At 43.6% G+C, this 27,077-nt stretch overlaps 1 protein-coding gene across 1 annotated transcript in view; it reads left to right on the top strand.

The window, feature by feature from the left end:
- Positions 1-2,489: 2,489 nt before the first annotated feature.
- The window catches only part of LOC126418941 (neuropeptide SIFamide receptor-like), a 141,907-nt gene continuing 117,319 nt past the window's right edge, over positions 2,490-27,077 (top strand). The window contains exons 1-2 of the mRNA XM_050086363.1: positions 2,490-2,722; positions 14,571-14,844. Coding sequence (XP_049942320.1) covers positions 2,490-2,722; positions 14,571-14,844 — 507 coding nt within the window. The remainder of the gene's footprint in view (positions 2,723-14,570; positions 14,845-27,077) is intronic.

The raw sequence follows: 27,077 nt of genomic DNA on the forward strand, positions 1-27,077 counted from the left end.
CACTACCAAATACAGGGCTATAACAAATGATTGAAGCGATTTCATAAATTCACTGTAGCTTCATTCATTGACATATGGTCACGACACACTACAGATACGTAGAAAAACTCATAAAGTTTTGTTCGGCTGAAGCCGCACTTCAGGTTTCTGCCGCCAGAGCGCTCGAGAGCGCAGTGAGACAAAATGGCGACAGGAGCCGAGAAAGCGTATGTCGTGCTTGAAATGCACTCACATCAGTCAGTCATAACAGTGCAACGACACTTCAGGACGAAGTTCAAGAAAGATCCACCAACTGCTAACTCCATTCGGCGATGGTATGCGCAGTTTAAAGCTTCTGGATGCCTCTGTAAGGGGAAATCAACGGGTCGGCCTGCAGTGAGCGAAGAAACGGTTGAACGCGTGCGGGCAAGTTTCACGCGTAGCCCGCGGAAGTCGACGAATAAAGCAAGCAGGGAGCTAAACGTACCACAGGATGGTGCTCCACCGCACTTCCATCATGATGTTCGGCATTTATTAAACAGGAGATTGGAAAACCGATGGATCGGTCGTGGTGGAGATCATGATCAGCAATTCATGTCATGGCCTCCACGCTCTCCCGACTTAACCCCATGCAATTTCTTTCTGTGGGGTTATGTGAAAGATTGAGTGTTTAAACCTCCTCTACCAAGAAACGTGCCAGAACTGTGAGCTCGCATCAACGATGCTTTTGAACTCATTGATGGGGACATGCTGCGCCGAGTGTGGGAGGAACTTGATTATCGGCTTGATGTCTGCCGAATCACTAAAGGGGCACATATCGAACATTTGTGAATCCCTAAAAAACTTTTTGAGTTTTTGTATGTGTGTGCAAAGCATTGTGAAAATATCTCAAATAATAAAGTTATTGTAGAGCTGTGAAATCGCTTCAATCATTTGTAATAACCCTGTACTTTTCCAGGCGTTCTGACATTTTCCTGGGTGCTCATGAGCGAGGACGATCTACATAGGAGGCCGTTTCTCGATGCCGGTGTATGGTTTTGACAACTCCGCTGATGGAAATCATCAATTTCTTTTCTATTTGTCGGACACTGTTGCGTTCTTGGTGCAAAGTGATTATCATTACCCGTGACTCATAAGAAATCTGGCACTTTGGGGCCATATTCAGTTACTTTTGCGGCGTGTTTGCAAACGCAAATACAAGTGAACAGAAATGTAAACTTCGTACCTCTAGATAGCCATGCGGCCTACTCGCGCCACCTGGCGTGTTTAGTAGAACTGCATAGACGGGTAACGTCGGCTTACATAAAACAGAGCAATACTAGAATGTCCCTATATGTATGTATATGTAAAATAATTAAGTGTACGTTACTGTACGTGTCATTATTAACCGTTATTTGAGCTTGCTATTCCGTACTCTAACCAATAATTCACATAGATCACTTCCATCTCGCTCCGTTGTAATACGCGGCATGGTGTTTCCAAACTTATGGAGGGCAGTGTATGTGGATACTACCTGCAAAATGCAGTGATAATAGATTTAGTACCAGAGAAGTAATAAATTCAACGTCATGCACAATGTGGAGTTTTTCACGCATCTCAGTGTTTATAACGTCTTATCTTCCGAACTGTGTGCGGGATAATGATATAGTTTTGCACGTACTCGTATATTCAGTGCTACATGTGAACACTGTCTGCAAAACGTGTCGTGAACGGAGTTAGTAGTAAAAAAAGAAATAAATTACAATTTCATGCCTGATGCCATAATTAACAGCGAAAATGTAGTACGCGATAGATCTTTTTCCTTTCCTCATTATGTGGGGGCCGATGGATTTGTTAGCTAGAAAAATCTTTGTGAATGTTTGAAATAGTGTATAAAGTTTGTTGCTAGTCACTGTGCTCTCGTTCTCAAATACTGGGTGAATAAAATCTGGGTATTCTCGCATCGTGGGCTACAGTTCTTTTTCACCGCTACCCTTACCCCTTTGAAAGATAGGTGGTTCTTACTCCCACAGTGATTCTTTCCAGACAATAAGTGAAATGTATACTAAGTTTGGCTGCCATCGTTCGAATGGTTTCACAGAATATGTGGAACACACACACACACACACACACACACACACACACACACACACACACACACACATATACATTTTTTATAATATATACTATTATCTCCCTTTTCGTGATCCGATTTTTATGAAATATGTTGTAATCGGTGCCCGTAATTACGCTGAAGGTATGAGTAAAAACCCCATATAATCTGTCTAGTAAGTTTGGAGATTAGCGTGTTCAGATAGACAGACAGACAAGAAAGTTTTAGCAGACCTTTAAATCACGATATCTTTTTTTCTCGTTATCCGATTTTGATGAAATAAGGCCTATACTGTGCCCCAAACGGTGTTCAAGTTACCTGCGAAAGCCCCATGGAAGCTGGTGCAGAGGTTTCGGAGGTGAGGGTGTTCAAAGACAGACAGACACGACGGTTTTAAAGATTTATTATTAGTATAGGTATGAATAAATCAGTAATGAAAGTCTGCTTCTACAGTCATCTTTCAGTAGTTCCTGTAGTTCCCGAAGAGGAGACAGTAGCCCGGGCTGCAATCGCGGGACGCGGCGCCCTCGAGGCCCCTGCCTCTGGCGCGCTCGCTGCTCGGCGCGTCTGTCCCCGCTTCTCCGTGTCCAGCGCCGCTCGCAGGCTTAACGAGAAAGTGAGCAAAGGGAAGGCGCCGGCCGCCGTGGCCCCGTTCTCTTTGTTTAGCGCTTCGGCAGCCGCCCCGCTACAATAAAGAGAAGCACTCCCTGTAGTGGTCGTACGCCTGACTTCTCACCGGAGGATCATCGATCTCACCCGGCGTAGAGCAAAGCTCCTTTTTCTAGCTAGGCATTCAGTTTTTCTTAGTGCCTCCCTGATCGATACCGAAAGTATCGATCGTCCGCCGCGTTCAGTGTCGATAAAGACACGCTGCAAGGCGCAATAGTGTCAGTAATGCTGAAAAAGAACAATAAGCAGAATTTCTGAACAAATTCCCCTTGTGGCCTTCTGCAGTATCCATATGCTACACCCAGGATGAAGCAGTTAAGATACGCCAACACCAATACATCCAGAAGAAGCCAAAACGTCTAGGTTCGATTTTCGCTAAGTTATAGTGAACAACACGGTGTTTGTGATTGTACAGAGCAATTCTTGGTAGGAAGGACGCAGCTGTTCTTTTGGATGACGAGTCGTCCGCTGATTTGAATGTAGCGTCACGCGTGTCACACGGAAGTGTGTCGGGATCCTTGCTGTTCATGTTGTTCGTTAAAGACCACCGAGCGAGGTGAAAGATATCGGGTGATCAAAAAGTCAGTATAAATTTGAAAACTTAATAAACCACGGAATAATGTAGATAGGGAGGTACAAATTGACACACATGCTTGGAATGACATGGGGTTTTATTAGAACCACCCCATATTGCTAGACGCGTGAAAGATCTCTTGCACGCGTCGTTTGGTGATGATCGTATGCTCAGCCGCCACTTTCGTCATGCTTGGCCTCCCAGGTCCCCAGACCTAAGTCCGTGCGATTATTGGCTTTTGGGTTACCTGAAGTCGCAAGTGTATCGTGATCGACCGATATCTCTAGGGATGCTGAAAGACAACATCCGACGCCAATGCCTCACAATAACACCGGACAAGCTTTACAGTGCTGTTCAAAATATTTTTCCTCGACTACAGCTATTGTTGAGGAATGATGGTGGACATATTGAGCATTTCCTGTAAAGAACATCATCTTTGCTTTGCCTTACTTTGCTATGCCAATTATTGCTATTCTGATCAGATGAAGCGCCATCTGTCGGACATTTTTGGAACTTTTGTATTTTTTTGATTCTAATAAAACCCCATGTCATTCCAAGCATGTGTGTCAATTTGTACCTCTCTATCTACATTATTCCGTGATTTATTCAGTTTTCAAATTTATACTGACTTTTTGATCACCCGGTATATGTAAAAGGATAGAGAAATCTTTGCTGTTTTTATAGACTAAGAAAACGCTTTTGACAGAGTTCAGTGGAACAAGCTGATGGATATCTTGAAGAGGAAAGGATTGGAAAGAGAGACAACTGATACCGAATCTATATTTACACCAGAAAGTAAGGATAAGGATTGGAAATGAAATGTCAGAAGGAAGCAGCATTGGACGATGTGTTAGACAAGGTTGTTGCCTTTCCCCACTGTTGTTTAACGTATACCTTGAAGAGGTTATTGCGAAAAGCTTAGATGGGAAAAGAGGAATATGTATTGGTGGAAAGAGAATAGAATGTATAAGATTTGCTGATGACATGGTATAGGTGGCAGAAAGTGAGCGAACAATGAATAATATGCTCAAAGATCTGAATGAAGCTTGTGTGGAATATGGGATGCAAATAAACACAGCAAAGCAAAGAGTATGGTCATCGGTACAAGACGCAGACTGTCCAACATTAAAATAGGACAATCTACCATTAGCCAAGTAAGTGAACTTAAATATCTCGGAAGCACAATAACTGAAGACTTGAGATGTCACCAGGAGGTGAAAACACGAATTGCCATAGCGAAGGAAGCATTCAACAGAAAGACCAGACTCTTATGTGGCAAATTAGATAAAGGACTAAGGAAAAGGCTTGGCAAATGTTTTGTCTCGAGTGTTGCACTATATGGGGCAGAAACATGGACACTGAGACGAGCGGATGAAAAAAGATTAGAAGCATTTGAGATGTAGATGTGGAGGAGAATGGAGAGAATAATCTGGATGGAAAGAGTGAGTAATGAAAGAGTATTGGAAAGGGTTGGTGAGAGAAGATGTCTGCTGAAGGTTGTAAGAGAAAGGAAAAAGAACTGGTTGGGACATTCATTGAGAAGGGAGTGCTTGCTAGTAGATGCTTTGGAAGGATTGGGTTGTGGGAGAAGACTGAGAGGAAGAAGGAAATACAAGATGATAGACGACATAAAGGGAAGAGGAAATTATGCAGACCTGAAGAGGATGGCAGAAGACCGGGCAGCCTGGAGAACTACCATGTGAAAACCTGCCTTTAGGCAGAACACAGATGATAATGATGAGCGAGGTGGCCAGCACACTGGACTCGCATTCGGGAGGACGACGGTTCAATCCCGTGTCCGGCCATCCTGATATAGGTTTTCCGTGATTTCTCGAAATCGCTCCAGGCAAATGCCGGGATGGTTCCTTTGAAAGGGCACGGCCGACGTCCTTCCCCGTCCTTGCCTAATCCGATGAGACCGATGACCTCGCTGTCTGGTCTCCTCCCCCTAACTCCCATTAAAGACCTCTCAGAAGGTAGTAACCTCACACCTTTCGCACATGACATGTTCTTAAAAAAGCTGCGGAAGAAAAGCTGCACAAATATTCCGTCAGATCTTGATAAAAATTCGAAGTGGTGCAAGAATTGGCTATTTGCGTGGAATGTTCTGGAACGTAAAGCTGTGCAATTTTCGGAACGAAAAATCATTCTGTCCTACGATTATTATGTCAGTGAGTAACGATTAGAATAAGACAACTCATACGTAATAATTCGTAAGAGAAAAAAAAGGAAAGATCTCATCGACTAAGTCGTAGGAAAATCAGATGGTAGGCTTCGAAAAAGATACGATTGTTCGCAGGACAGACTCAGCATACAGGAAAGTCAAAACAACCTTTGGTGACATTAAAAGCAACGGTGGTAACATTAAGAGTGCAACGGGAATTCCACTGTTAAATGCAGAGGAGAGAGCAGATAGGTGAAAGAATACATTGAAAGCCTCTATGAGGGTGAAGATTTGTCTGATGTGATAGAAGAAGAAACAGGAGTCGATTTAGAAGAGATAGGGTATCCAGTATTATAATCGGAATTTAAAAGAGCTTTGGAGGACTTACGGTCAAATAAGGCAGAAGGGATAGATAACATTCCATCAGAATTCCTAAAATCATTGGGGGAAGTGGCAACAAAACGACTATTCACGTTGGTGTGTAGAATATATGAGTCTGGCGATATACCATCTGACTTTCGGAAAAGCATCATCCACACAGTTCCGAAGACGACAAGAGCTGACAAGTGCGAGAATTATCGCACAATCAGCTTAACAGCTCATGCATCGAAGCTGTTTACAAGAATAATATACAGAAGAATGGAAAAGAAAATTGAGAATGCGCTAGGTGACGATCAGTTTGGCTTTAGGAAAAGTAAAGGGACGAGAGAGGCAATTCTGACGTTACGGCTAATAATGGAAGCAAGGCTAAAGAAAAATCAAGACACTTTCATGGGATTTGTCGACCTGGAAAAAGCGTTCGACAATATAAAATGGTGCAAGCTGTTCGAGATTCTGAAAAAAGTAGGGGTAAGCTATAGGGAGAGACGGGTCATATACAATATGTACAACAACCAAGAGGGAATAATAAGAGTGGACGATCAAGAACGAAGTGCTCGTATTAAGAAGGGTGTAAGACAAAGCTGTAGCCTTTCGCCCCTACTCTTCAATCTGTACATCGAGGAAGCAATGATGGAAATAAAAGAAAGGTTCAGGAGTGGAATTAAAATACAAGGTGAAAGGATATCAATGACACGATTCGCTGATGACATTGCTATCCTGAGTGAAAGTGAAGAAGAATTAAATGATCTGCTGAACGGAATGAACAGTGTAATGAGTACACAGTATGGTTTGAGAGCAAATCGGAGAAAGACGAAGGTAATGAGAAGTAGTAGAAATGAGAACAGCGAGAAACTTAAGACCAGGATTGATGGTCACGAAGTCAATGAAGTTAAGGAATTCTGCTACCTAGGCAGTAAAATAACCAATGACGGACGGAGCAAGGGGGACATCAAAAGCAGACTCGCTATGGCAAAAAAGGCATTTCTGGCCAATAGAAGTCTACTAATATCAAATACCGGCCTTAATTTGAGGAAGACATTTCTGAGGATGTACGTCTGGAGTACAGTATTGTATGGTAGTGAAACATGGACTGTGGGAAAACCGGAACAGAAGAGAATCGAAGCATTTGAGATGTGGTGCTATAAACGAATGTTGAAAATTAGGTGGACTGATAAGGTAAGGAATGAGGAGGTTCTACGCAGAATCGGAGAGGAAAGTAATATGTGGAAAACACTGATAAGGAGAAGGGACAGGATGATAGGACATCTGCTGAGACATGAGCGAATGACTTCCATGGTACTAGAGGGAGCTGTAGAGGGCAAAAACTGTAGAGGAAGACAGAGATTGGAATACGTCAAGCAAATAATTGAGGACGTAGGTTGCAAGTGCTACTCTGAGATAAAGAGGTTAGCACAGGAAAGGAATTTGTGGCGGGCCGCATCAAACCAGTCAGTAGACTGATGACAAAAAAAAAAATTAAAAAAAATAAAATAAAATAAAGGCTTCGATTCAGTGGTAGGATACTAGAAAATTGGAATAGGTCTATAAAGGAAACTGCTTTGCAAAACGCTCATGCAATCTTCCAAGAACATTTCTCAACTGTGTGACACCCTCATAAAAGAGGGCGGTATTTAGCGCATACAAAGATGGAGAATTTTAATGGACAGAGTTTGTTTCAGCAATGGGAGGGTGTCACGGAGATGCTGAAAATACGGAACTGCGAGGCGTGTGAAAATCTGAGAACGAAACTAACTTTCGCATAATGTGTCACCGACATGTAACATAGCTCGATAAAACTTGGACCTTACATTGAAAGAACTGGTTCAATATGGTACAGAAACTAACTGAAAAAAATACGCAATGACTGAAAAAGTACGCAGTGAGACGAAACTGACATTTTTATGAAAAGGCAATCACGAACGTTGTTGTTGTTGTTGTTGTGGTCTTCAGTCCTGAGACTGGTATGATGCAGCTCTCAATGCTACTCTAACCTGTGCAAGCTGCTTCATCTCCCAGTGCCTACTGCAGCCTACATCCTTCTGAATCTGCTTAGTGTATTCATTTCTTGGTCTCCCTCTACGATTTTTACCCTCCACGCTGCCCTCCAATACTAAACTGCTGGTTCCTTGATGACTCAGAACATGTACTACCAACCAATCCCATCTTCTAGTCAAGTTGTGCCACAAATTTCTTGTCTCCCCAATTCTATTCAATACCTACGCTGAACATTACAAAAGATGGGACATGGTTCTTTACACTCTCGAATGTGGTCCCATGCTGTCCATAAAGTTGATACTAGTTCGTGTGGTACTGTGTTCCATTCCTCCAAGAGTGCGGCCGACAACTGCTCCATGGTCGATGGTGCATGTGGCGTGCTGCAATACGTATCCCCCAAGGCGTCCCACAAGTACTCGATAGGATTTATGTCGGTTGAACAGCCAGGCCGGCCCATTCGCGGAGTATCCTCTCGTTACAAAAGCTCCTCCACTTGCACTGTTTGACGCAGTCGCTCATTTTCATCCATAAAAATGAAGGGTGAATACACCCCTGACAAGACGCACATGGAGGTGGACGACAGTGTCACAGCAACATTGCCCAGTGAGTGCGACGTGTTCGAAGATTTGGTCGTCAGTACCGCCTTACAACATTCTCCATCCTTACACAATAGCATTTGGACCAACAAAACGATCATGTTCGAAAATTTTCCATTGTGCATTACTTGTTCCCACCTCTCGCCATATGAGAGCACCTCCAGAGTCACTGTTCGGACTGAATCGGCTCACATCTAACAAGAGCGCGGGACTACATTCCTTCATGGCATGTCCTGTGCTCTTTGCGCCACGGCAAACGCTGCCGCCGATGTGAAGCTGTCAAAGGATCGCAACGAACTGGTCGTCGGGCAAAGAGAGCAACCCCCATACAGTCGACGTGCCACTGTGGAGCGTGAGGTTGCGTGCCTCTCAGTCCTGTTAAATGCGTTTACAGCCACACCTGGCTTCCTTCTTGCCTGCTGCACGATATAGCGGTCACCTGTAGCCGTAGTTGACACGTTCGACAACCTACATCTACGTGATTACTCTGCTATTCACAATAAAGTGCCTGACAGAGGGTTCAATGAACCACCTTCAAGCTGTCTCTATTCCGTTCCACTCTCGAACGGCACGCGGGAAAAACGAGCACTTAAATTTTTCTGAGCGAGCCCTGATTTATTTTATCGTGATGATCATTTCTCCCTATGTAGGTGGGTGCCAACAGAATGTTTTCGCAATCGGAAGAGAAAACTGGTGACTGAAATTTTACGAGAAGATCCCGCCGCAACGAAAAACGCTTTTGTTTTAATGATTGCCACTCAAATTCAAGTATCATGTCTCTGGCGCTGTCTCCCTTATTTCGCGATAATACAAAACGAGCTGCCCTTCTTTGTACTTTTTCGATGTCATCCGTCAGTCCCACCTGATGCTAATCATACACCGCACAGCAATACTCCAGAATAGAGTGGACAAGCGTGGTGTAAGCAGTCTCTTTAGTAGACCTGCTGCACCTCCTAAGTGTTCTGCCAATGAATCGCAGTCTTTGGTTTGCTCTATCCACAATATTATCTATGTGATCGTTCCAATTTATGTTATTTGTAATTGTAATCCCTAAATATTTAGTTGAATTTACAGCCTTCAGATTTGTGTGACTTATCGCGTAATCCAAATTTAACTGATTTCTTTTAGTACTCATGTGAATAACTTCACACTTTTCCTTATTCGGCGTCAATTGCCACTTTTCGCACGATACAGATATCTTATCTAAATCATTTTGCAAGTCGTTTGATCATTTTGATCGCTTGCGAGGAACGGTGTCGAAAGCCTTCTGGAAATCTAAAAATTTGGAATCAATTTTACATTCCCTGTCGATAGCACTTATTACTTAATGAGTATAGAAAGCTAGTTGTGTTTCATAAAAATGGCTCTGAGCACTATGGGACTTAACAGCTATGGTTATAAGTCCCCTAGAACTTAGAACTACTTAAACCTAACTAACCTAAGGACATCACACAACACCCAGTCATGTGTTTCATAAGAACGATATTTTCTGAAACCGTGCTGACTATGTGTCAATAAATCGTTTTATTCGAGGTACTTCATAATTTCCGAATATAGTATATGTTCCAAAACCCTACAGCAAATCGATGTTAGTGATATAGGCCTGTAATTCAGTGGATTACTCCTACTTCCCTTTTTGGGTATTGATGTGATTTGAGAAATTTTCCAGTCTTTAGGTACGGATCTTCCTGTGAGCGAGTGGTTGTATATAACTGCTAAATATGGAACTATTTTATCAGCATATTCTGAGAGGAACCCTACTGGTATAAACTCTGGACCGCAGGCCTTTCCTGTATTAAGTGATTTAAGCTGCTTCGTTCTTCCGATATCTACTTATATGTTTCACATCTTGGAAGTTGTTCTTGGTTGGACTTCAGGAATATTTACTTTGTCTTATTTGGTGAAGGAGTTTCGAAAAACCGTGTTTAATAACTCTGCTTTTAGTGGTACTGTCATCAGTGACTTCTCCGTTGTTCTCGCGCAGTGAAGGTATTGATTGCGTCTTGCCACTGGTGTGCTTTATGTATGACCAGAATCCTCTCCTTCGGGCAGCAGTGCCTACGATTCGGAAAGTTCCCCATCCATGTGAAACAATGCTGTCAGCAATACCAAACTCCTGAATTACACTCATCACACTTCTTCTTTCTTCCAGTTTTTTGATGACTCTTTCCCATGCAACTTCACCTAAATGTTGTCTCCAGCCCGTGATGTAATGAGCACCACCGCAGAGCACCTTAACTCTTCGGTGATTCAGAAACACAGACACACACACACACACACACACACACACACACACACACACACACACACACACATTATCTTTTCCCGTTCCTTCAACTGACGCGCGTTGCGAGGCCAGTCTCATTTGGCGCTACAGTTGCGCTGACCTCACGCCATGTGACGCCCTCTTTTCTGCGCACGACTGGAAGATCTCTGGCAACATGATCTAGCACTTTCTTTCATTTCTACACAGTAGTTAATGTGTTCTGATACTTCATCTACCTCATCCTTAACTTCTGCAGGACAGCGTATAATGTTTGCTTAGATACAGAAAAAGCTGAGAAAGCCAGCGTCGCTGGGGTATTTATTTATCTGTGCCGGAGACTTCGAAAGTGTGGGATTTATTTTTGACTTGTATAGCTTCTTTGTATGCAGCGCTTGATGTAGTATGATCGAGACATGATCGAAGAGCTTGTTTGCTTCATTAACATGAGGAAGAGCCAGGAAGAGCTGATCATACGAGAAGCAACTAAGGTCCATGCTCGAAAAACACAGCGTGTGGACTTGTACTTTTTAGTCATGGCTTATTTTAAGCTCAGCGAGAATTGTACGCGTTTAAAACGTACAGGCTTAAGCGAAGTTCGGGGTATAAACATTGACTTGCCTGCGCTACTTTTCGTCTAAATTTTCGCTTTTATAATTTTACGTTGCAGGGAAGTAACTCTAACCCTCTGTCAGTGAAGGGTTCTGAGGAGCGAGATAATGCAAGACACTCTCAATCAGAGTTACGTCATGCTCCGCTTTCGGAAGGCGTTTCCAAAAAACGAGTTGAATCCTGGTGTTCTTGAGCCAGAGCAAGTCTCACCTCACGATCTTCGTTGGATTCTTGAGACCTCATGAACCCATTAGCCATTCTGGCCCATTCAGAAAGACACGACTATTTTCTAGGCATTTTTACTTGTAAACGAAATTAAACAAAAATGTAAGGAGAGGGCATCCAAATCATAAAGCAATCTTAATAAATTCGTTTTTCTCAGTAAAGAATATAAATAAAACTTGAAGCAAAGCAATGTCGTTAAGTTTTTAATACACAAAGCGAAATCAGTAAATCCGTATATACTAGCCAAGTAAGTTACTGTTAGTTTGCATTCGCGAATATAAGGATGTAGCTCTTAATTGTGCCAATGGCGTAAACTTCCGAAAAGACATCCGTCACGGAGTTAAAAACCACTAACAACGCTGTTGGTGTACTGCAGCGTGATTAAACTTTCGAATTGCTGAGCTGAGCAGATGATCTTCATTAAAATTTTAAATTACAATATTTTTTTCCGCGTTCCGATTTTTCTGATATAAAGCATGTATTCAGCCTCAAGCTACACACAAGTTACCTGTGAAATCTCCACAAAAGTTCATATAGTAGATTAGCGTATTCAAATAGGGAAACAAACAAGACGGCTTTATAACGTTATTAGTGTACGTAGATGTTGAAGGCATGTCTCCTACCTATTCTGTGTGTTTGCACTGAAAAACATTACTCACCGCCCGGACAAGGGGACTAGACCATTCCACTGTCCTTCACACGCACAAATCCTTAATCTTTCCTATCCTTTTCTATTGCAAATGCTGCGTGGATATCCGCCCCTCGCTTTAGATCCTCGAAAGCCATGCACTCCGTCTCGCTTTCTGCATCAGTTTACCTTCTACCATAAGGAGCCTTTATCAGCTCTTCAGATTCCCGTCTGTCCTCACTGACTCTGAACAATCTACACCAATCGCAAACTCCACTGCAATAAGCCTATCGTTTCCCGTCTTTCCAATCCTCATACACTGCCACGCCTTTAACAAAACATTCCACAAGCCCTACACCTACACACGCTGCACATACTCTCCCAAAAAAACTTCAACCATTTCGCTCTCCCAGATCACGAACTCTGAAGCGACATTTACCCGTGCTACCAGCTATACGTCCATCCCACCCATTCCACCTCACCAGGGCTTCGTCTCCCTCCCCTCCACACATTACCTCAACCTCCTTTTTTTCCACTATCTTCCTTTCTTTCCTCACGCCCCCCCCCCCCCCCTTTTACTGTTAGCCCTCTCTACTCCACCATTTCTTCTGTCCCAAAAGCCACTCCTACCCCACCGGTGATATGCACCAGTCCTCCATCCTTATACCACCACCAGTTCCCTACATTCCTCACTGGCCAACATTTCCCACTTCAACAACAGCCTTCCTGTACCAGGGCAGAGCCTTCAGGTTCTCAGTGACAGAAAGGGCTTCCTTTAAATGTCAATACATCGGCATCACCTTATAAATGTTTTTAAATAAGCGGTTCTTGAGTTTCGTTGTACCTTTTATTGTTATTATTTTTTAAACGCTAATGCAGGAGGTCATATCTCTCATATACTAGGCGTGTTTTTTAAGTAAGTACCGTTTTGAAATTAAAAAAAGACGTGCTAAGATATCTCAATAATTTTATTTTTACATGAAAGCCTATACCTTAATCTACGCACTGACGCCATTACAGTCTGATTCTTCCTTCTTTACGTTGTGTATTGAGTGTTTGAGATGCCTCCGATAATCGTGAGTCCCACCGACTGTGAAGTACGGTCTGTTATAAGATTTCTTATGCTAAAGGCCTAAAAGCTTTCGATATTCATCGTGAGGTCTGTGCAGTTTACGGAGAAAACATCATGAGTGATGGAATGGTAAGAAAGTGGGTGAGAGCATTTAAAGATTGCCGCACAAATGTTCACGATGAACAACGGAGTGGGCGTCCTTCGGTCGTTAATGAAAGTTTGGTACAGGAAGTGGACAATAAGGTGAGAGAAAACAGACGTTTTACGATTTCCTCCTTGCGGGATGATTTTCGTAATGTTTTTCGTAGTGTTTTGTATGACATTGTGATCGAACTTGAATTACCGAAAATTGTGCGCACGTTGGGTACCGAAAATGTTGACGGATGTGCACAAAACCAAACGTTTAGACAGTGCATTGACTTTCCTTGAGTCGTACCACAACGACGGTGATGATTTCTTAAGCCAAATTGCTACGGGCGAAGGAACATGGGTGGTCTAAGTCACACCAGAATCAAAGCAACACTCCATGGAAGTTGAGCAAAGACATCGTTTTGCTGCAAGACATTGCCCGTCCGCATGTTGCGAATCAGACCAAAGATCTCATCTCATGTTTTCGATGGGAAACTCTAGATCATCCTCCGTACAACCCCGATCTTGCGCCCAGTGACTACCATCTGTTCCTGCACTCGAAGAAACACCTGGGCGGTCAGCGTCTTCAAGACGATGACGAAGTCAAAACAGTGGTGATGCAATGGTTAACAAGTCAGGCGGCAGACTTCTATGAGGAGGGTATTCAAAAACTGGTACAACGTTATGACAAGTGCCTCAATATTGACGGAAATTATGTAGAAAAGTAGATGAGGGTACAGGCTTTCATGAAAAAATAAAATTATTGGGATATCTTAGCACGTCGTTTTTTAATTTCAAAACGATACTTACTTAAAAAACACGCCTCGTATCTAAGAACTTCCGTTTATATTTTTCCCCCTCAAAAAAGTTTTAAATTCTATGTAAATATCTCCCCTCTTTGTAACTTGTTTCTTTTTAATGCAATTAAATTTTACTATCAAGACCGGATTGCCTGTATCGTTTATAGCTCCTTCCCTTCCCCCCTCTATCCCCAACCCCCGTCCATATGGGGAGTGGGGGGACGAAATAAAAAAAAGGAAAAAAACTGCACTGAAAGCTTGCAGAGAAGTAAATACAGATTTGACATTTGTTGCAAGTTGTCTTCACAGCGCTGCAGCCGGAATGGCCAGCTGCGCAGTAATCCGCCCCGACGACGCGCGAGCGCTGCAGCAGGTGTTCCCTTGCCGGCAGGTTCCTGGCGATCTGGTGGCCGCTGAAGTTCCAGATCACGAAGCGGCGCGCGCGGCTCATCATCGCCGCCATCTGGCTGATGGCGCTGACCACGACGCTGCCGTGGGCGCTCTTCTTCGACCTGGTGTCCGTGCTGGACGACGTGCGCGTCTGCGTCGAGGTGTGGCCCGACCCAGCCGACGGCGCGCTCTACTTCCTCTTCGGCAACCTGCTCTTCTTCTACGTCGTGCCCTTCGCCCTCATCTCGCTCTGCTACGTTCTCATCTGGATCAAGGTGAGCCGCGCTTCCACGCACTACGCACAGTTTCCATTTAAGGGGTTCCGATACTAACAAGGGAACCTTCCCATCGCACCCCCCTCAGATTTAGTTATAAGCTGGCACAGTGGATAGGCCTTGAAAAACTGAACACAGATCAATCGAGAAAACTGGAAGAAGTTGTCTGGAACTATGAAAAAAACAAGCAAAATATACAAATTGAGTAGTCCATGTGCAAGATAGGCCACACAAGGATATGGCGGACTCAGGAGCGCCGTGGTCCCGTGGTTAGTGTGAGCAACTGCGGAGTCACAGGTTTTTGGTTCAAGTCTTCCCTCGGGTGAAATAATTTTATTCTTTATTTTCGCAAAGTTGTGATCTGCCTGTTCGTTCATTGACGTCTCTGTTCACTGTAATAAATTTAGTGTCTGTGTTTTGCGACCGCACCGCAAAACCGTGCGACGAGTAGACGAAAGGACGTGGTTCTCCAATGGGAACCGAAAACATTTGATCGCAAGGTCATAGGTCAACCGATTCCTCGACAGGAAAACACGTCTGATATATTCTATACGAGACTGGTGACGGCATGTGCGTCACATGACAGGAAAATGTTGTCGACCCACCTAACTTGTACACTTGGCGAATGGGTAAAAAGATTCTTCTACCTTGCCCGATTTAGGTTTTCTTGTGGATGTGATAATCACTCCCAAAAAGTGATGAAAACATAGGAGTTTGTCACATAAACTGCAACAAATGAATGCAACAGTTTCGCAGTCGCACAGTTTTCCTTGTGCTCTGTCAAAACATATGTTTTTAACGTTTTCAAGTTTTTCCGCGTGTAGACCGTCAGATCCTGCATATGTCCAAGCAAATCTGAACATGTCCTGGAATTTTGGAGAGCGAAGTTGATTTTGTGTAAGTGCTTGAACTTTGATAATTATCTGAAAATAAAAAATTAAAATCTTCGCTGCTGGGAAGACTTGAACCAAGGACCTCTCGCTCTGCAGAAGCTCACGCTAACCACGGGACCACGGCGTTCCTCAGTCAATATTTACATTTATATTGCATATGTTGCACATAGACTACTCAGTTTGTATATTTTGCTTATTTTTTTCATAGTTCCACACAATTTCTTCCTGTTTTCTCGATTAATCTGTGTACAGTTTTTCAAGGCCTATCCACTGTGCCACCTTATAACTAAATCTGACGGGGGTGCGATGGGGAGGTTCCCTTGTAAGAAGGCTATTTACACATACAGTGAGTGTGCACTGCATTCATTAGACAGTAAATTACACGATCCTGCTTCCAAACGATAGAGCGGAGCAATCAGTCATCCTTTTCTTGCAAGTTTTATTAGGCAAATCTACATTTCAGCTACAGCCTCACCATTATCAAAGCGCCATTTCATAGTATCAATGCATGTTCTAGCAGGTCAGCCCCCTGTTGTACGTACTAGACGTACTAGAACATCCACGGATACTATCAAATGCTGCAGTGATAATAGCCAGGCAAGAAAAGGACGAGTGATTGCTGTGCTCTGTCATTTGAAAGTCATATCACAGTAGTTGAGTGCACACACGTTCCTAACAGGAGGTACCTTGATACAGGATACTGGTTTATTCTGTGTTCTGTCAAACGCATTTGTCAGTGTAATCTTTTTTTAACCCTCGAGCGGAATTTTCGTAACGCGAGCGGGTGCGTGGAGTACTTTACACAGATGTAAATAATTGCTGTCTTTTTGTTACCAAGGTAAATATGTATGAGCAAAATCACAGTCTAATCTTACTTTAATTAAAGGAGGATAAAATAAACTTATAATTAATTAGTTAAATCACTGTTTATTTAACCAATAATTAAGTAAACTTTCACCGAATCACTCTGTTGCCGCATACAAGCGTTACTCCACAGATATGACCCACTCCGACCATTTACCAGCGTACTTACTTCACGTCCCAGCCAATTGCTTATTTGATTACTAATTATCTCGTAGACAGTTGCCTCATTGTGGGATTGTGATGCTAGCTCAGAATCTGGGTAATTTTCTTGCACAGATCGTAAATTTGTTTTGTCCTGGCTCGCTGTTTATTTTATAATACTGCTGCTCACTTGAACATATCACAACACAACTTGTCACTGTATTAGCTGAAGCAATAATGAAGGAATAGATACGGGATCGCAATTTTAAAACAATAATGGAACTGTACAAGACAGTGTTATTTTTGGTTGGCGTACTTCATAAACAAGTGGGCCCACTCGTGGGTCAAGTAAATTATAATATCATGGTATAACAGGAAATTCTACAAATTGGTTCAGATCGTGTCTCTTAGACGGGTAACAAAGGGTAATTATGGGAAAGAGTCCCGTAATTAAGCTATCAGTCAGCATACAACTGGTTAATAATTGCCACTTGTTGGCCCACAAAGTTCTATCTTAAAACCCTCACTTTTTCTTGCATATATTAATGGCCTTTCATCAGTAACATTACCAGATGTAAAGTTAGTCTCGTTATCAGATGATACAAACATTGCAATGGATAGCAAATCAAGTACAGTTTCAAGAATCTTCGTTAATGAACTTCTCGTGGACATTAATAAATGCTCCATAACCAATTGTTTACCCCAGAACTTTGTGGGATTCATAACTTGTAAGAGTCTTCCCTCCACACTCTGTAATGTGTAACGCCATTCGAAGAGTAACCTTTTCATTTTGCAAAATACGTCAAACAATGTAGAGATACGCAAACACTGGTTCAAATTTTATTCTTTAATGTGTAAACTATATTCGGGGTTACGTTCTACCACTATGCAAAGTCGATAGCTTCTTCCCCATATAGATTTGACTAGAAAAATTCCATTTTACTCGAAGTCGATAAACCCAGTTCTACTACTTAGAAGAATATTTGTATATCATCTATCGTTCATTTCCCCTCTTATTTACTACATTACTGCTAGATAGATTGACGCCTTTCTGTCTCTGTCAGTGTCGTCGTAACTGCCGTCTGCTTCACGTCTGCTGTGCAGCGAGCTACCTTAATTTAAGTATTAACTGTATTTTTCTTGCTTGTCACTTCTTCTTCCGTGTGTTTTTGGTTTTAGGAAGCTTTAATTGTCGAGTGCTAGTAATAGTGTTCCATAGATTTCGCGTTTGTTTTGAATACAGTCAGAGAGAGTCCCTTTAGTCAACCATAGTGCCAGTAGTGCTAGTGTTTGTTTTCAATACAGCCCAGAGACAGGTAGTGCTATTTTCATTATTTTCTACAAGAAGTGGCTAGCAACCACAGCTCAATCAACAATCAGCCGTCTTTAGTCAATTAGCAGTCTAGTTAAAAGTTGATGAACTCTCTACAGTAAATTGATTTCTTAGGATGGATAGGATGTGTGACTGCTGTGTACGGACGCAGGAGGAGCTGGCCACTGTTCGCGAACAGCTGAACGTGTTGATGGCCGCGGTCAGCGATCTTCAGGCTGCTGCCTCGGAGTGTAGCGGCAGTGGGGAGTCTTGTACGTCGCATGGTACACCCCAGGTGTTACATGCTTCACCCACTGTCCCCGCTGTCGAGACATCTTCGCGGGTACCGGGCGCGGTTGGGCCACCCTCTGCCCAAGGGGAGTGGCGGGTTCAGCGGTGTTCGCGGCGCACGAGGCGGAGGGTCAAAGTGGAGGCTGGCCGTGTGGCATCGCCCGCTCTGCCTGTGAGTGGACATGTGGCCGCTCCTTCAGCAAGGTTCGAGCAGGCACACGGGGGGAGGGGTCTATTAGTTGTTGGGAGCTCCAACGTTAGGCGGGTGATGGAGCCCCTTAGGGAAATAGCGGAAAGGACGGGGAAGAAGGCCAGTGTTCACTCTGTCTGCTTGCCAGGGGGTCTCATCCGACATGTGGAGGAGGCCCTGCCGGCGGCGATAGAGAGCACTGGGTGCACCCGACTGCAAATTGTTGCTCATGTCGGCACCAATGACTCCTGCCGTCTGGGTTCAGAGGTCAACCTCAGTTCGTACAGGCGGTTGGCGGAATTGGTGGAGGCGCAAAGCCTCGCTCGCGGGGTGGAATCAGAGCTAACTATTTGTAGTATCGTTCCCAGAACCGATCGAGGTCCTCTGGTTTGGAGCCGAGTGGAAAGCTTAAACCAGAGGCTCAGACGATTCTGCGGAGATCTGGGGTGCAAATTTCTTGACCTCCGCTATCGGGTGGAGAAATGTAGGGTCCCCCTGAATAGGTCAGGCGTGCACTACACGCCGGAAGCGGCTACAAGGGTAGCGGAGTACGTGCGGAGTGCACATGTGGGTTTTTTAGGTTACAGAATTCCCTCTCTAGGCTCGACAAGACGCCTCCTGAGACACGGCAAGGTAGGAGTAGGCAAAATGCAACAGGGAATAACTATATTAATGTGCTAATTTTAAACTGCAGGAGCGTCTATAGAAATGTCCCAGAACTGCTCTCATTAATAAACGGTCACAACGCCCATAGGGCCCATAGGTACAGAAAGTTGGCTGAAACCAGACGTAAACAGTAATGAAATCCTAAACTCAGATTGGAATGTATACCGCAGAGACAGGCTGGACAGTGAAGGGGGAGGTGTGTTTATAGCGATAAGAAGTGCAATAGTATCGAAGGAAATTGACGGAGATCCGAAATGTGAAATGATTTGGGTTAAAGCAGGGTCAGACATGATAATTGGATTTCTCTATAGGCCGCCTGGCTCAGGAGCTGTTGTGGCTGAGCACCTGAAGGATAATTTGGAAAATATTTCAAGTAGATTTCCCCACCATGTTATAGTTCTGGGTGGAGATTTTAATTTGCTGGATATAGACTGGGAGACTCAAACGTTCATAACAGGTGGCAGGGACAAAGAATCCAGTGAAATTTCTTTAAGTGCTTTATCTGAAAACTACCTTGAGCAGTTAAACAGAGAACCGACTCATGGCGATAACACATTAGACCTTCTGGTGACAAACAGACCTGAACTATTTGAAAGAGTTAACGCAGAACAGGGAATCAGCGATCATAAAGCGCTCACGGCATCGATGATTTCAGCCGTAAATAGAAATATTAAAAAAGGTAGGAAGATTTTTCTGTTTAGCAAAAGTGACAAAAAGCAGATTACAGAGTACCTGACGGCTCAACACAAAAGTTTTGTCTCAAGTACAGATAATGTTGAGGATCAGTGGACAAAGTTCAAAACCATCGTACAATATGCGTTAGATGAGTATGTGCCAAGCAAGATCGCAAGAGATGGAAAAGAGCCACCGTGGTACAACAACCGAGTTAGGAAACTGCTGCGGAAGCAAAGGCAACTTTACAGCAAGCATAAACATAGCCAAAGCCTTGCAGACAAACAAAAATTACGCGAAGCGAAATGTAGTGTGAGGAGGGCTATGCGAGAGGCATTCAATGAATTCGAAAGTAAAGTTCTATGTACTGGCTTGGCAGAAAATCCTAAGAAATTTTGGTCTTATGTCAAAGCGGTAGGTGGATCGAAACAAAATGTCCAGACACTCTGTGACCAAAATGGTACTGAAGCAGAGGATGACAGACTAAAGGCCTAAATACTAAATGTCTTTTTCCAAAGCTGTTTCACAGAGGAAGACTGCACTGTAGTTCCTTCTCTAGATTGTCGCACAGATGACAAAATGGTAGATTTCGAAATAGACGACAGAGGGATAGAGAAACAATTAAAATTGCTCAAAAGAGGAAAGGCCGCTGGACCTGATGGGATACCAGTTCGATTTTACACAGAGTACGCGAAGGAACTTGCCCCCCTTCTTGCAGCCGTGTACCGTAGGTCTCTCGAAGAGCGTAGCGTTCCAAAGGATTGGAAAAGGGCACAGCTCATCCCCGTTTTCAAGAAGGGACGTCGAACAGATGTGTAGAACTATAGACCTATATCTCTAACGTCGATCAGTTGTAGAATTTTGGAACACATATTGGGTTCGAGTGTAATGACTTTTCTGGAGACTAGAAATCTACTCTGTAGGAATCAGCATGGGTTTCGAAAAAGACGGTCGTGTGAAACCCAACACGCGCTATTCGTCCACGAGACTCAGAGGGCCATAGACACGGGTTCACAGGTAGATGCCGTGTTTCTTGACTTCCGCAAGGCGTTCGATACAGTTCCCCACAGTCGTTTAATGAACAAAGTAAGAGCATATGGACTATCAGACCAATTGTGTGATTGGATTGAAGAGTTCCTAGATAACAGAACGCAGCATGTCATACTCAATGGAGAGAAGTCTTCCGAAGTAAGAGTGATTCCAGGTGTGCCGCAGGGGAGTGTCATTGGACCGTTGCTGTTCACAATATACATAAATGACCTTGTGGATGACATCGGAACTACACTGAGGCTTTTTGCAGATGATGCTGTAGTGTATCGAGAGGTTGTAACAATGGAAAATTGTACTGAAATGCAGGAGGATCTGCAGCGAATTGACGCATGGTGCAGGGAATGGCAATTGAATCTCAATGTAGACAAGTGTAATGTGCTGCGAATATATAGAAAGATAGTTCCCTTATCATTTAGCTACAAAATAGCAGGTCAGCAACTGGAAGCAGTTAATTCCATAAATTATCTGGGAGTACGCATTAGGAGTGATTTAAAATGGAATGATCATATGAAGTTGATCGTCGGTAAAGCAGATGCCAGGCTGAGATTCATTGGAAGAATCCTAAGGAAATGCAATGCGAAAACAAAGGAAGTAGGTTACAATACGCTTGTTCGCCCACTGCTTGAATACTGCTCAGCAGGGGTTGATAGAAGAGATAGAGAAGATCCAACGGAGAGCAGCGCGCTTCGTTACAGGATCATTTAGTAATCGCGAAAGCGTTACGGAGATGATAGATAAACTCCAGGAGAGACGCTCAGTAGCTCGGTACGGGCTTTTCTTGAAGTTTCGAGAACATACCTTCATCGAAGAGTCAAGCAGTATATTGCTCCCTCCTACGTATATCTAGCGAAGAGACCATGAGGATAAAATCAGAGAGATTAGAGCCCATGCAGAAGCATACCGACAATCGTTCTTTCCACGAACAATACGAGACTGGAATAGAAGGGAGAACCGATAAAGGTACTCAGGGTACCCTCCGCCACACACCGTCAGGTGGCTTGCGGAGTATGGATGCAGATGTAGATGTAGATATCGTGATTCTTTACCGATAATCTTACGTGACAATTACATACCACATAGGAGTACGAAAAGTCACTGCAAGGAAGTAATAAAAAAAAGTTATATCTCTTAAAAAACCACTAACTAGCCACTTAATGCGTGGGCTGCAATAACTTCTGAAAACTCGACGTACTTATAGGTCTAGAGATTATTAGTTGAGTTAACATCTCAGTGAGAGCGCTTTCTCACTATTAAATAGACTCTTCCTTTTCTTTTATTACTACCACCCAACAGTCACGGTACTGAGCGTATGAACTAAATTATAGAAAAAAACTGATACCACTTATTAGCGTGAACCAAAATGAATACGCGTTCCCACAGTCAGTTATATATCTGACTCTAGAGTTAAATTTTCACTCTGCAGCGGAATGTGCGCTAATATGAAGCTTCCTAGCAGATTAAAACTGTGTGCCGGACCGAGATTCGAACTCGGGACTTTTGCCTTTCGCGGGGAAGTACTTTACCACCTTAGCTACCCAAACCTGACTCGCGACCCCTCCTCACAGATTCAGTTCTGCCAGTATCTCGTCCCCCACTTTCCAAACTTCGCAGAAGCTCTTCTGCGAAACTTGCAGAAGTAGCACTCCTGGAAGAAAGGGTATTGAGGAGACATGACTTACCCACACCCTGGGGAAGTTTTCAGAACGAAATTTTCACTCTGCAGAGGAGTGTGCGCTGATATGAAACTTCCTGGCAGATTAAAACTGTGTACCGGGCCTAAACTCGAACTCAGGACCTTTTGCCTTACGCGGGCAAGTGCTCTACCAACTGTGCTACCCAAGCACGCCTCACGACCTGTGCCCACAGCTTCAATTCTGCCAGTACTCGTCTCCTACGTTCCAAACTTCACAGAAGCTCTCCTGCGAACCTTGCAGAACTAGCACTCCTGGAAGAAAGGATATGGCGGAGACTCTGCAGCAGAGTGTGCTAGTTCTGCAAGCTACGCAGAAGAGCTTCTGTGAAGTTTGGAAGGTAGGAGACGAGGTACTGACAGAATTGAAGCTGTGAGCAGGGGTCGTGAGGCGTGCTTGAATAGCTTAGTTGGTAGAGCACTTGCCCGCAAAAGGTCCCGAGTTCGAGTCTCGTTCCGGCACACAGTTTTAATCTGCCAGAAAGTTTCATATCTGACTCTGCTTGCAATTAATACACAAAGTCATCGTCTTAAGAATATTGACAAATTTATTATTTAATGGGCGCTGATATAAGAAACCTAATACTGGATTGAAAAGTTATCGTTTTAGTTGCCGTACCTCAACCAAAATTATATTGACTCTTAACCCCATGTCAAATGACAGAGGAACCATTAAAATCGATTAAACTAGTAGCGTTGTTAGCGCTTATTATAATATTAATGTGGAAGCACGAAAATTGAAGTAACGGTTTTTAATATTAATTGTACAAAGAGACCAATGGTCCTTACATAGTTCGAACGGTAGAAGAAAAAATGACGTATTATGTAGCCATTAAGAGTGGTAAAAGGAAGTAGAAGATTTCACATTCATAGCACTGATGTTATATTCTCTATCACGCATTAAAATCTCCAATACCTGAACGTCGAAAATGGAAGAATTCGTTAAGTTTACATACTTCATTTGCAGTAAACCATGCATACAACTTCTAGGTCGATGACATATCGTAATAATTAAGTCTGTAAATAACGTTGTATCGGCGTCATTATTTCGCTTTCTTTTCCCTAAGGGTAATTATGTGGACATTTGCTGCCTTTACCAGAAAATATGGGGTAAGTTCCTAATTTTTAATTTCTTCATTTTGTATAACTACGACGTCCGACTTCTCTTATTGTGCGGAAAGTATAGTTTTTTTTTTTGTTTTTCCTTTTTTTCTTTGCGGTATGCCTAGAAGGAAAATGTCAACGAGTCAGAGTGAAAGACGCAGAGCTAGGCAGACAATTTTTGCGTAGAGAAAGTAATAGCAATGCGGACATTCATAATGATAATTCATCTGTTTTATTTAACGATCAAAATATTAGTGCAATGAGCACCGAAAACTGAAGTACCGGCTTTTAAAATTAATTATACAATGAGGCCAGTGAAACTTACATAATTCGAAAGAAGCTTTGCGTAGATGTCCACAAAAGAAAAAAAAACATGTGTGTACATAGCCATTAGGACAGGTAAAAGAATGCGGACGACCCATGGGAAAAGTTTTCCTTTGTCTCTGACATTGCTACCAACTTCTACCACGCAAAACAATCGGATGCTATAATAGAAACGACAGGTGAAAATAACGTTTCGTGAAGTTGCATTCTAGGGACTTTCATGTTTAAATGTTGCAGATAGTTCATTTGCAGGGATACACGCATACCGGACAGATAAAATGCTGTAACTGCTACGGCGGTGATGTCGTCAGTGGAAAATGAAACGTAGTAACCAAGCCGCCGGGGACATCAAACTTTGTTTATTAGCGTTGTTTTTTTACTTATTTTGGTGTAAGAGGAAACGGAACTAACACTGTATTCGTTTGCTGCCGTTACCACAAAATTTAGTGAGTTCCTAATTTTCAGCATCTTCATTTTGAGTAGTTACAACGTCCCTTACTATGGAACGTCCCCTTACAACAATTATACATGTGACTGGGCTTAAACTGACACACAATGTTTTTAGCGCAATTTTCATACAGAGCGCTACGTGGCGTTACCAATAAGAAAACCTAAACAGCCTACTTACAATTATAAGGTAACTATATTTGTTTTGGGGTATGTCTCGAAGAAAAACACTAACAGGTCGAACTGAAGGAGAAAGAGCTAGAGAGAGAAATTTTTTGTGTAGACAAAGTAATAGGAATAATACAGATATTGATAAAGATAATTCTATTGTCGTTCTGAAAGACATATTTAAATGTGCACTGAACATAATTCCAAATAATTTTGAGAACTTCAGCGCCGGCCGTGGTGGCTGAGCGGTTCTAGGCGCTTCAGTCCGGAACCGCGCGACTGCTACGGTCGCAGGTTCGAATCCTGCCTCGGGCATGGATGTGTGTGATGTCCTTAGGTTGGTTAGGTTTAAGTAGTTCTAAGTTCTAGGGGACTGATGACCTCAGATGTTAAGTCCCATAGTGCTCAGAGCCATTTGAACCAATTTTGAGAACTGTAATTGCGGTTTGATGATTTTACAGGGCAGATTTTGTAATACAAATGATTCCGCGTCTGAGGTGACTTTACGCTCTACAAGGGCATTGACATTGTGTTTTCATAAGGGAAAATTTAATGTCCCGCGGCTAAAATGTTAGACACTTGAAGATACACGACATTTGCTATCACAGATCAGGTTCACTGACGCAACTGGTCGAATTTCGACCACGGGCCATATTAGTAATAATTAATAAACTGTAGTCATAGGCCATCACTACTTTACGGAACAGCCCTCTCTACAATAATACATACTTCACAATATCACTACTTTACGGAACAGCCGTCTCTACAATAATACATACTTCACAATAACCAAAGTTTTAACCATACATCGCCGGCCGGTGTGGCCGTGCGGTTAAAGGCGCTTCAGTCTGGAACCGTGTGACCGCTACGGTCGCAGGTTCGAATCCTGCCTCGGGCATGGATGCATGTGATGTCCTTAGGTTAGTTAGGTTTAATTGGTTCTAAGCTCTAGGCGACTGATGACCTCAGAAGTTAAGTCGCATAGTGCTCAGAGCCATTTGAAACATTTTAACCATACATCGGTTTGCAAATATTTTATTGAGCTCCATGCCGCAATTGAATAACTAGCAGACAGCAGCAATTCGCACTCTCAGCTCACTTATTTCGCACTCTCAGCTCACTTATTTGTTTTATAGTTTAATTCTTAATTTCTTTGCATGCTTTTGGGTACTTGCATAGTTTAATTAACAAATTTCGGACGTATTACAGTATTTGAGAGTTGTAGCATCGCGTTTTAGTACCCGTATAGTGTAAATTCGCTTAGTAGTGAGTCATCTGTTTGTTTTGAACGGGTTGGGAGATAAAAGAGAGGAAAAAAATTGTTAGAGATGGATAGGGACTGCGCCTGTTGTGTACGGGTTAAGGGGGAATTGGCCACCGTCCGTAAACACCTGGAAGCTGTGTTGGCCGTGGTCGACAGGCTCCAGGCAGTTGTCCTGGGCCGCGGTGACATTGGGACACCCGAGACGAGCGCTTTGGCGCCTCTGGAACCTGTAGCATCGCCTGGGATCTCTGATGCCACTACGCCCTCGGATTCGGACGTCTCTGCCGATCGACACTTACCTGACGGTGATTGGCGAACCGTGGCGGGGTCGCGAATCCCTGGGCGGAAGGCGAAAGTTTGAGCTGGCCGCAGGGCTTTACACTTACGCCTCCGTAACAGGTTTGAGGTGCTGCCCACTGCTGAAAGTACTTCTGAGCCAGCAAGGGCGGCCTCGCCTGTTGCGGCAGTGGCCGGTCTTCCTGAGAGGTCCGGACAAACGAAGAGGGTGGGATTGCTTATCATTGGGAGCTCCAGTGTTAGGCGGGTGATGGAGCCCCTTAGGGATATGGTGTGTATACCGGGGGAAGTCATCCATGATGTGGAAAGGGTCCTTCCGGATGCCATGAAGAGTACAGGGTGCCGCCAACTGCAGGCAGTGGTTCATGTCGGCACCAATGACGTGTGTCGCTATGGATCGGAAAAGATTCTCTCTGGCTTCCGGCGGAGGTCAGAGTTGTTGAAGACTATCAGTCCTGCTAGCGCGATGGATGCAGAGCTCACCATCTGCAGCATCGTCGACAGGACCGATTGCTGTCCTTTGGTACAGAGCCGAGTGGAAGGTCTGATTCAGAGGCTCAGACGGTTCTGCGACCGTGTAGGCTGCAGATTCCTTTATTTACGCCATAGGGTGGGTTCCGCTAAATAGGTCAGGTGCCCACGACACACAGGAGGCGGCCACATGGGTAGCAGGGGCTGTGTGGCGTGGACTGGGCGGTTTTTTGGGTTAGACAGTCTCTGGAAAGATCAAAAAGGGCTCCAGCCTCAAAGGGTACAGTGCAAAGAAACGACGAGAATCGACCAAGCAACAGTCGGTATTGTAGTTGTAAATTGTCGTAGCTGTCTTGGAAAAATACCAGACCTTCAATGGCTGATAGAAA

The sequence above is a fragment of the Schistocerca serialis genome, chromosome 1, assembly GCF_023864345.2.
Source record: "Schistocerca serialis cubense isolate TAMUIC-IGC-003099 chromosome 1, iqSchSeri2.2, whole genome shotgun sequence".
Taxonomy (NCBI): Eukaryota; Metazoa; Arthropoda; class Insecta; order Orthoptera; family Acrididae; genus Schistocerca; species Schistocerca serialis.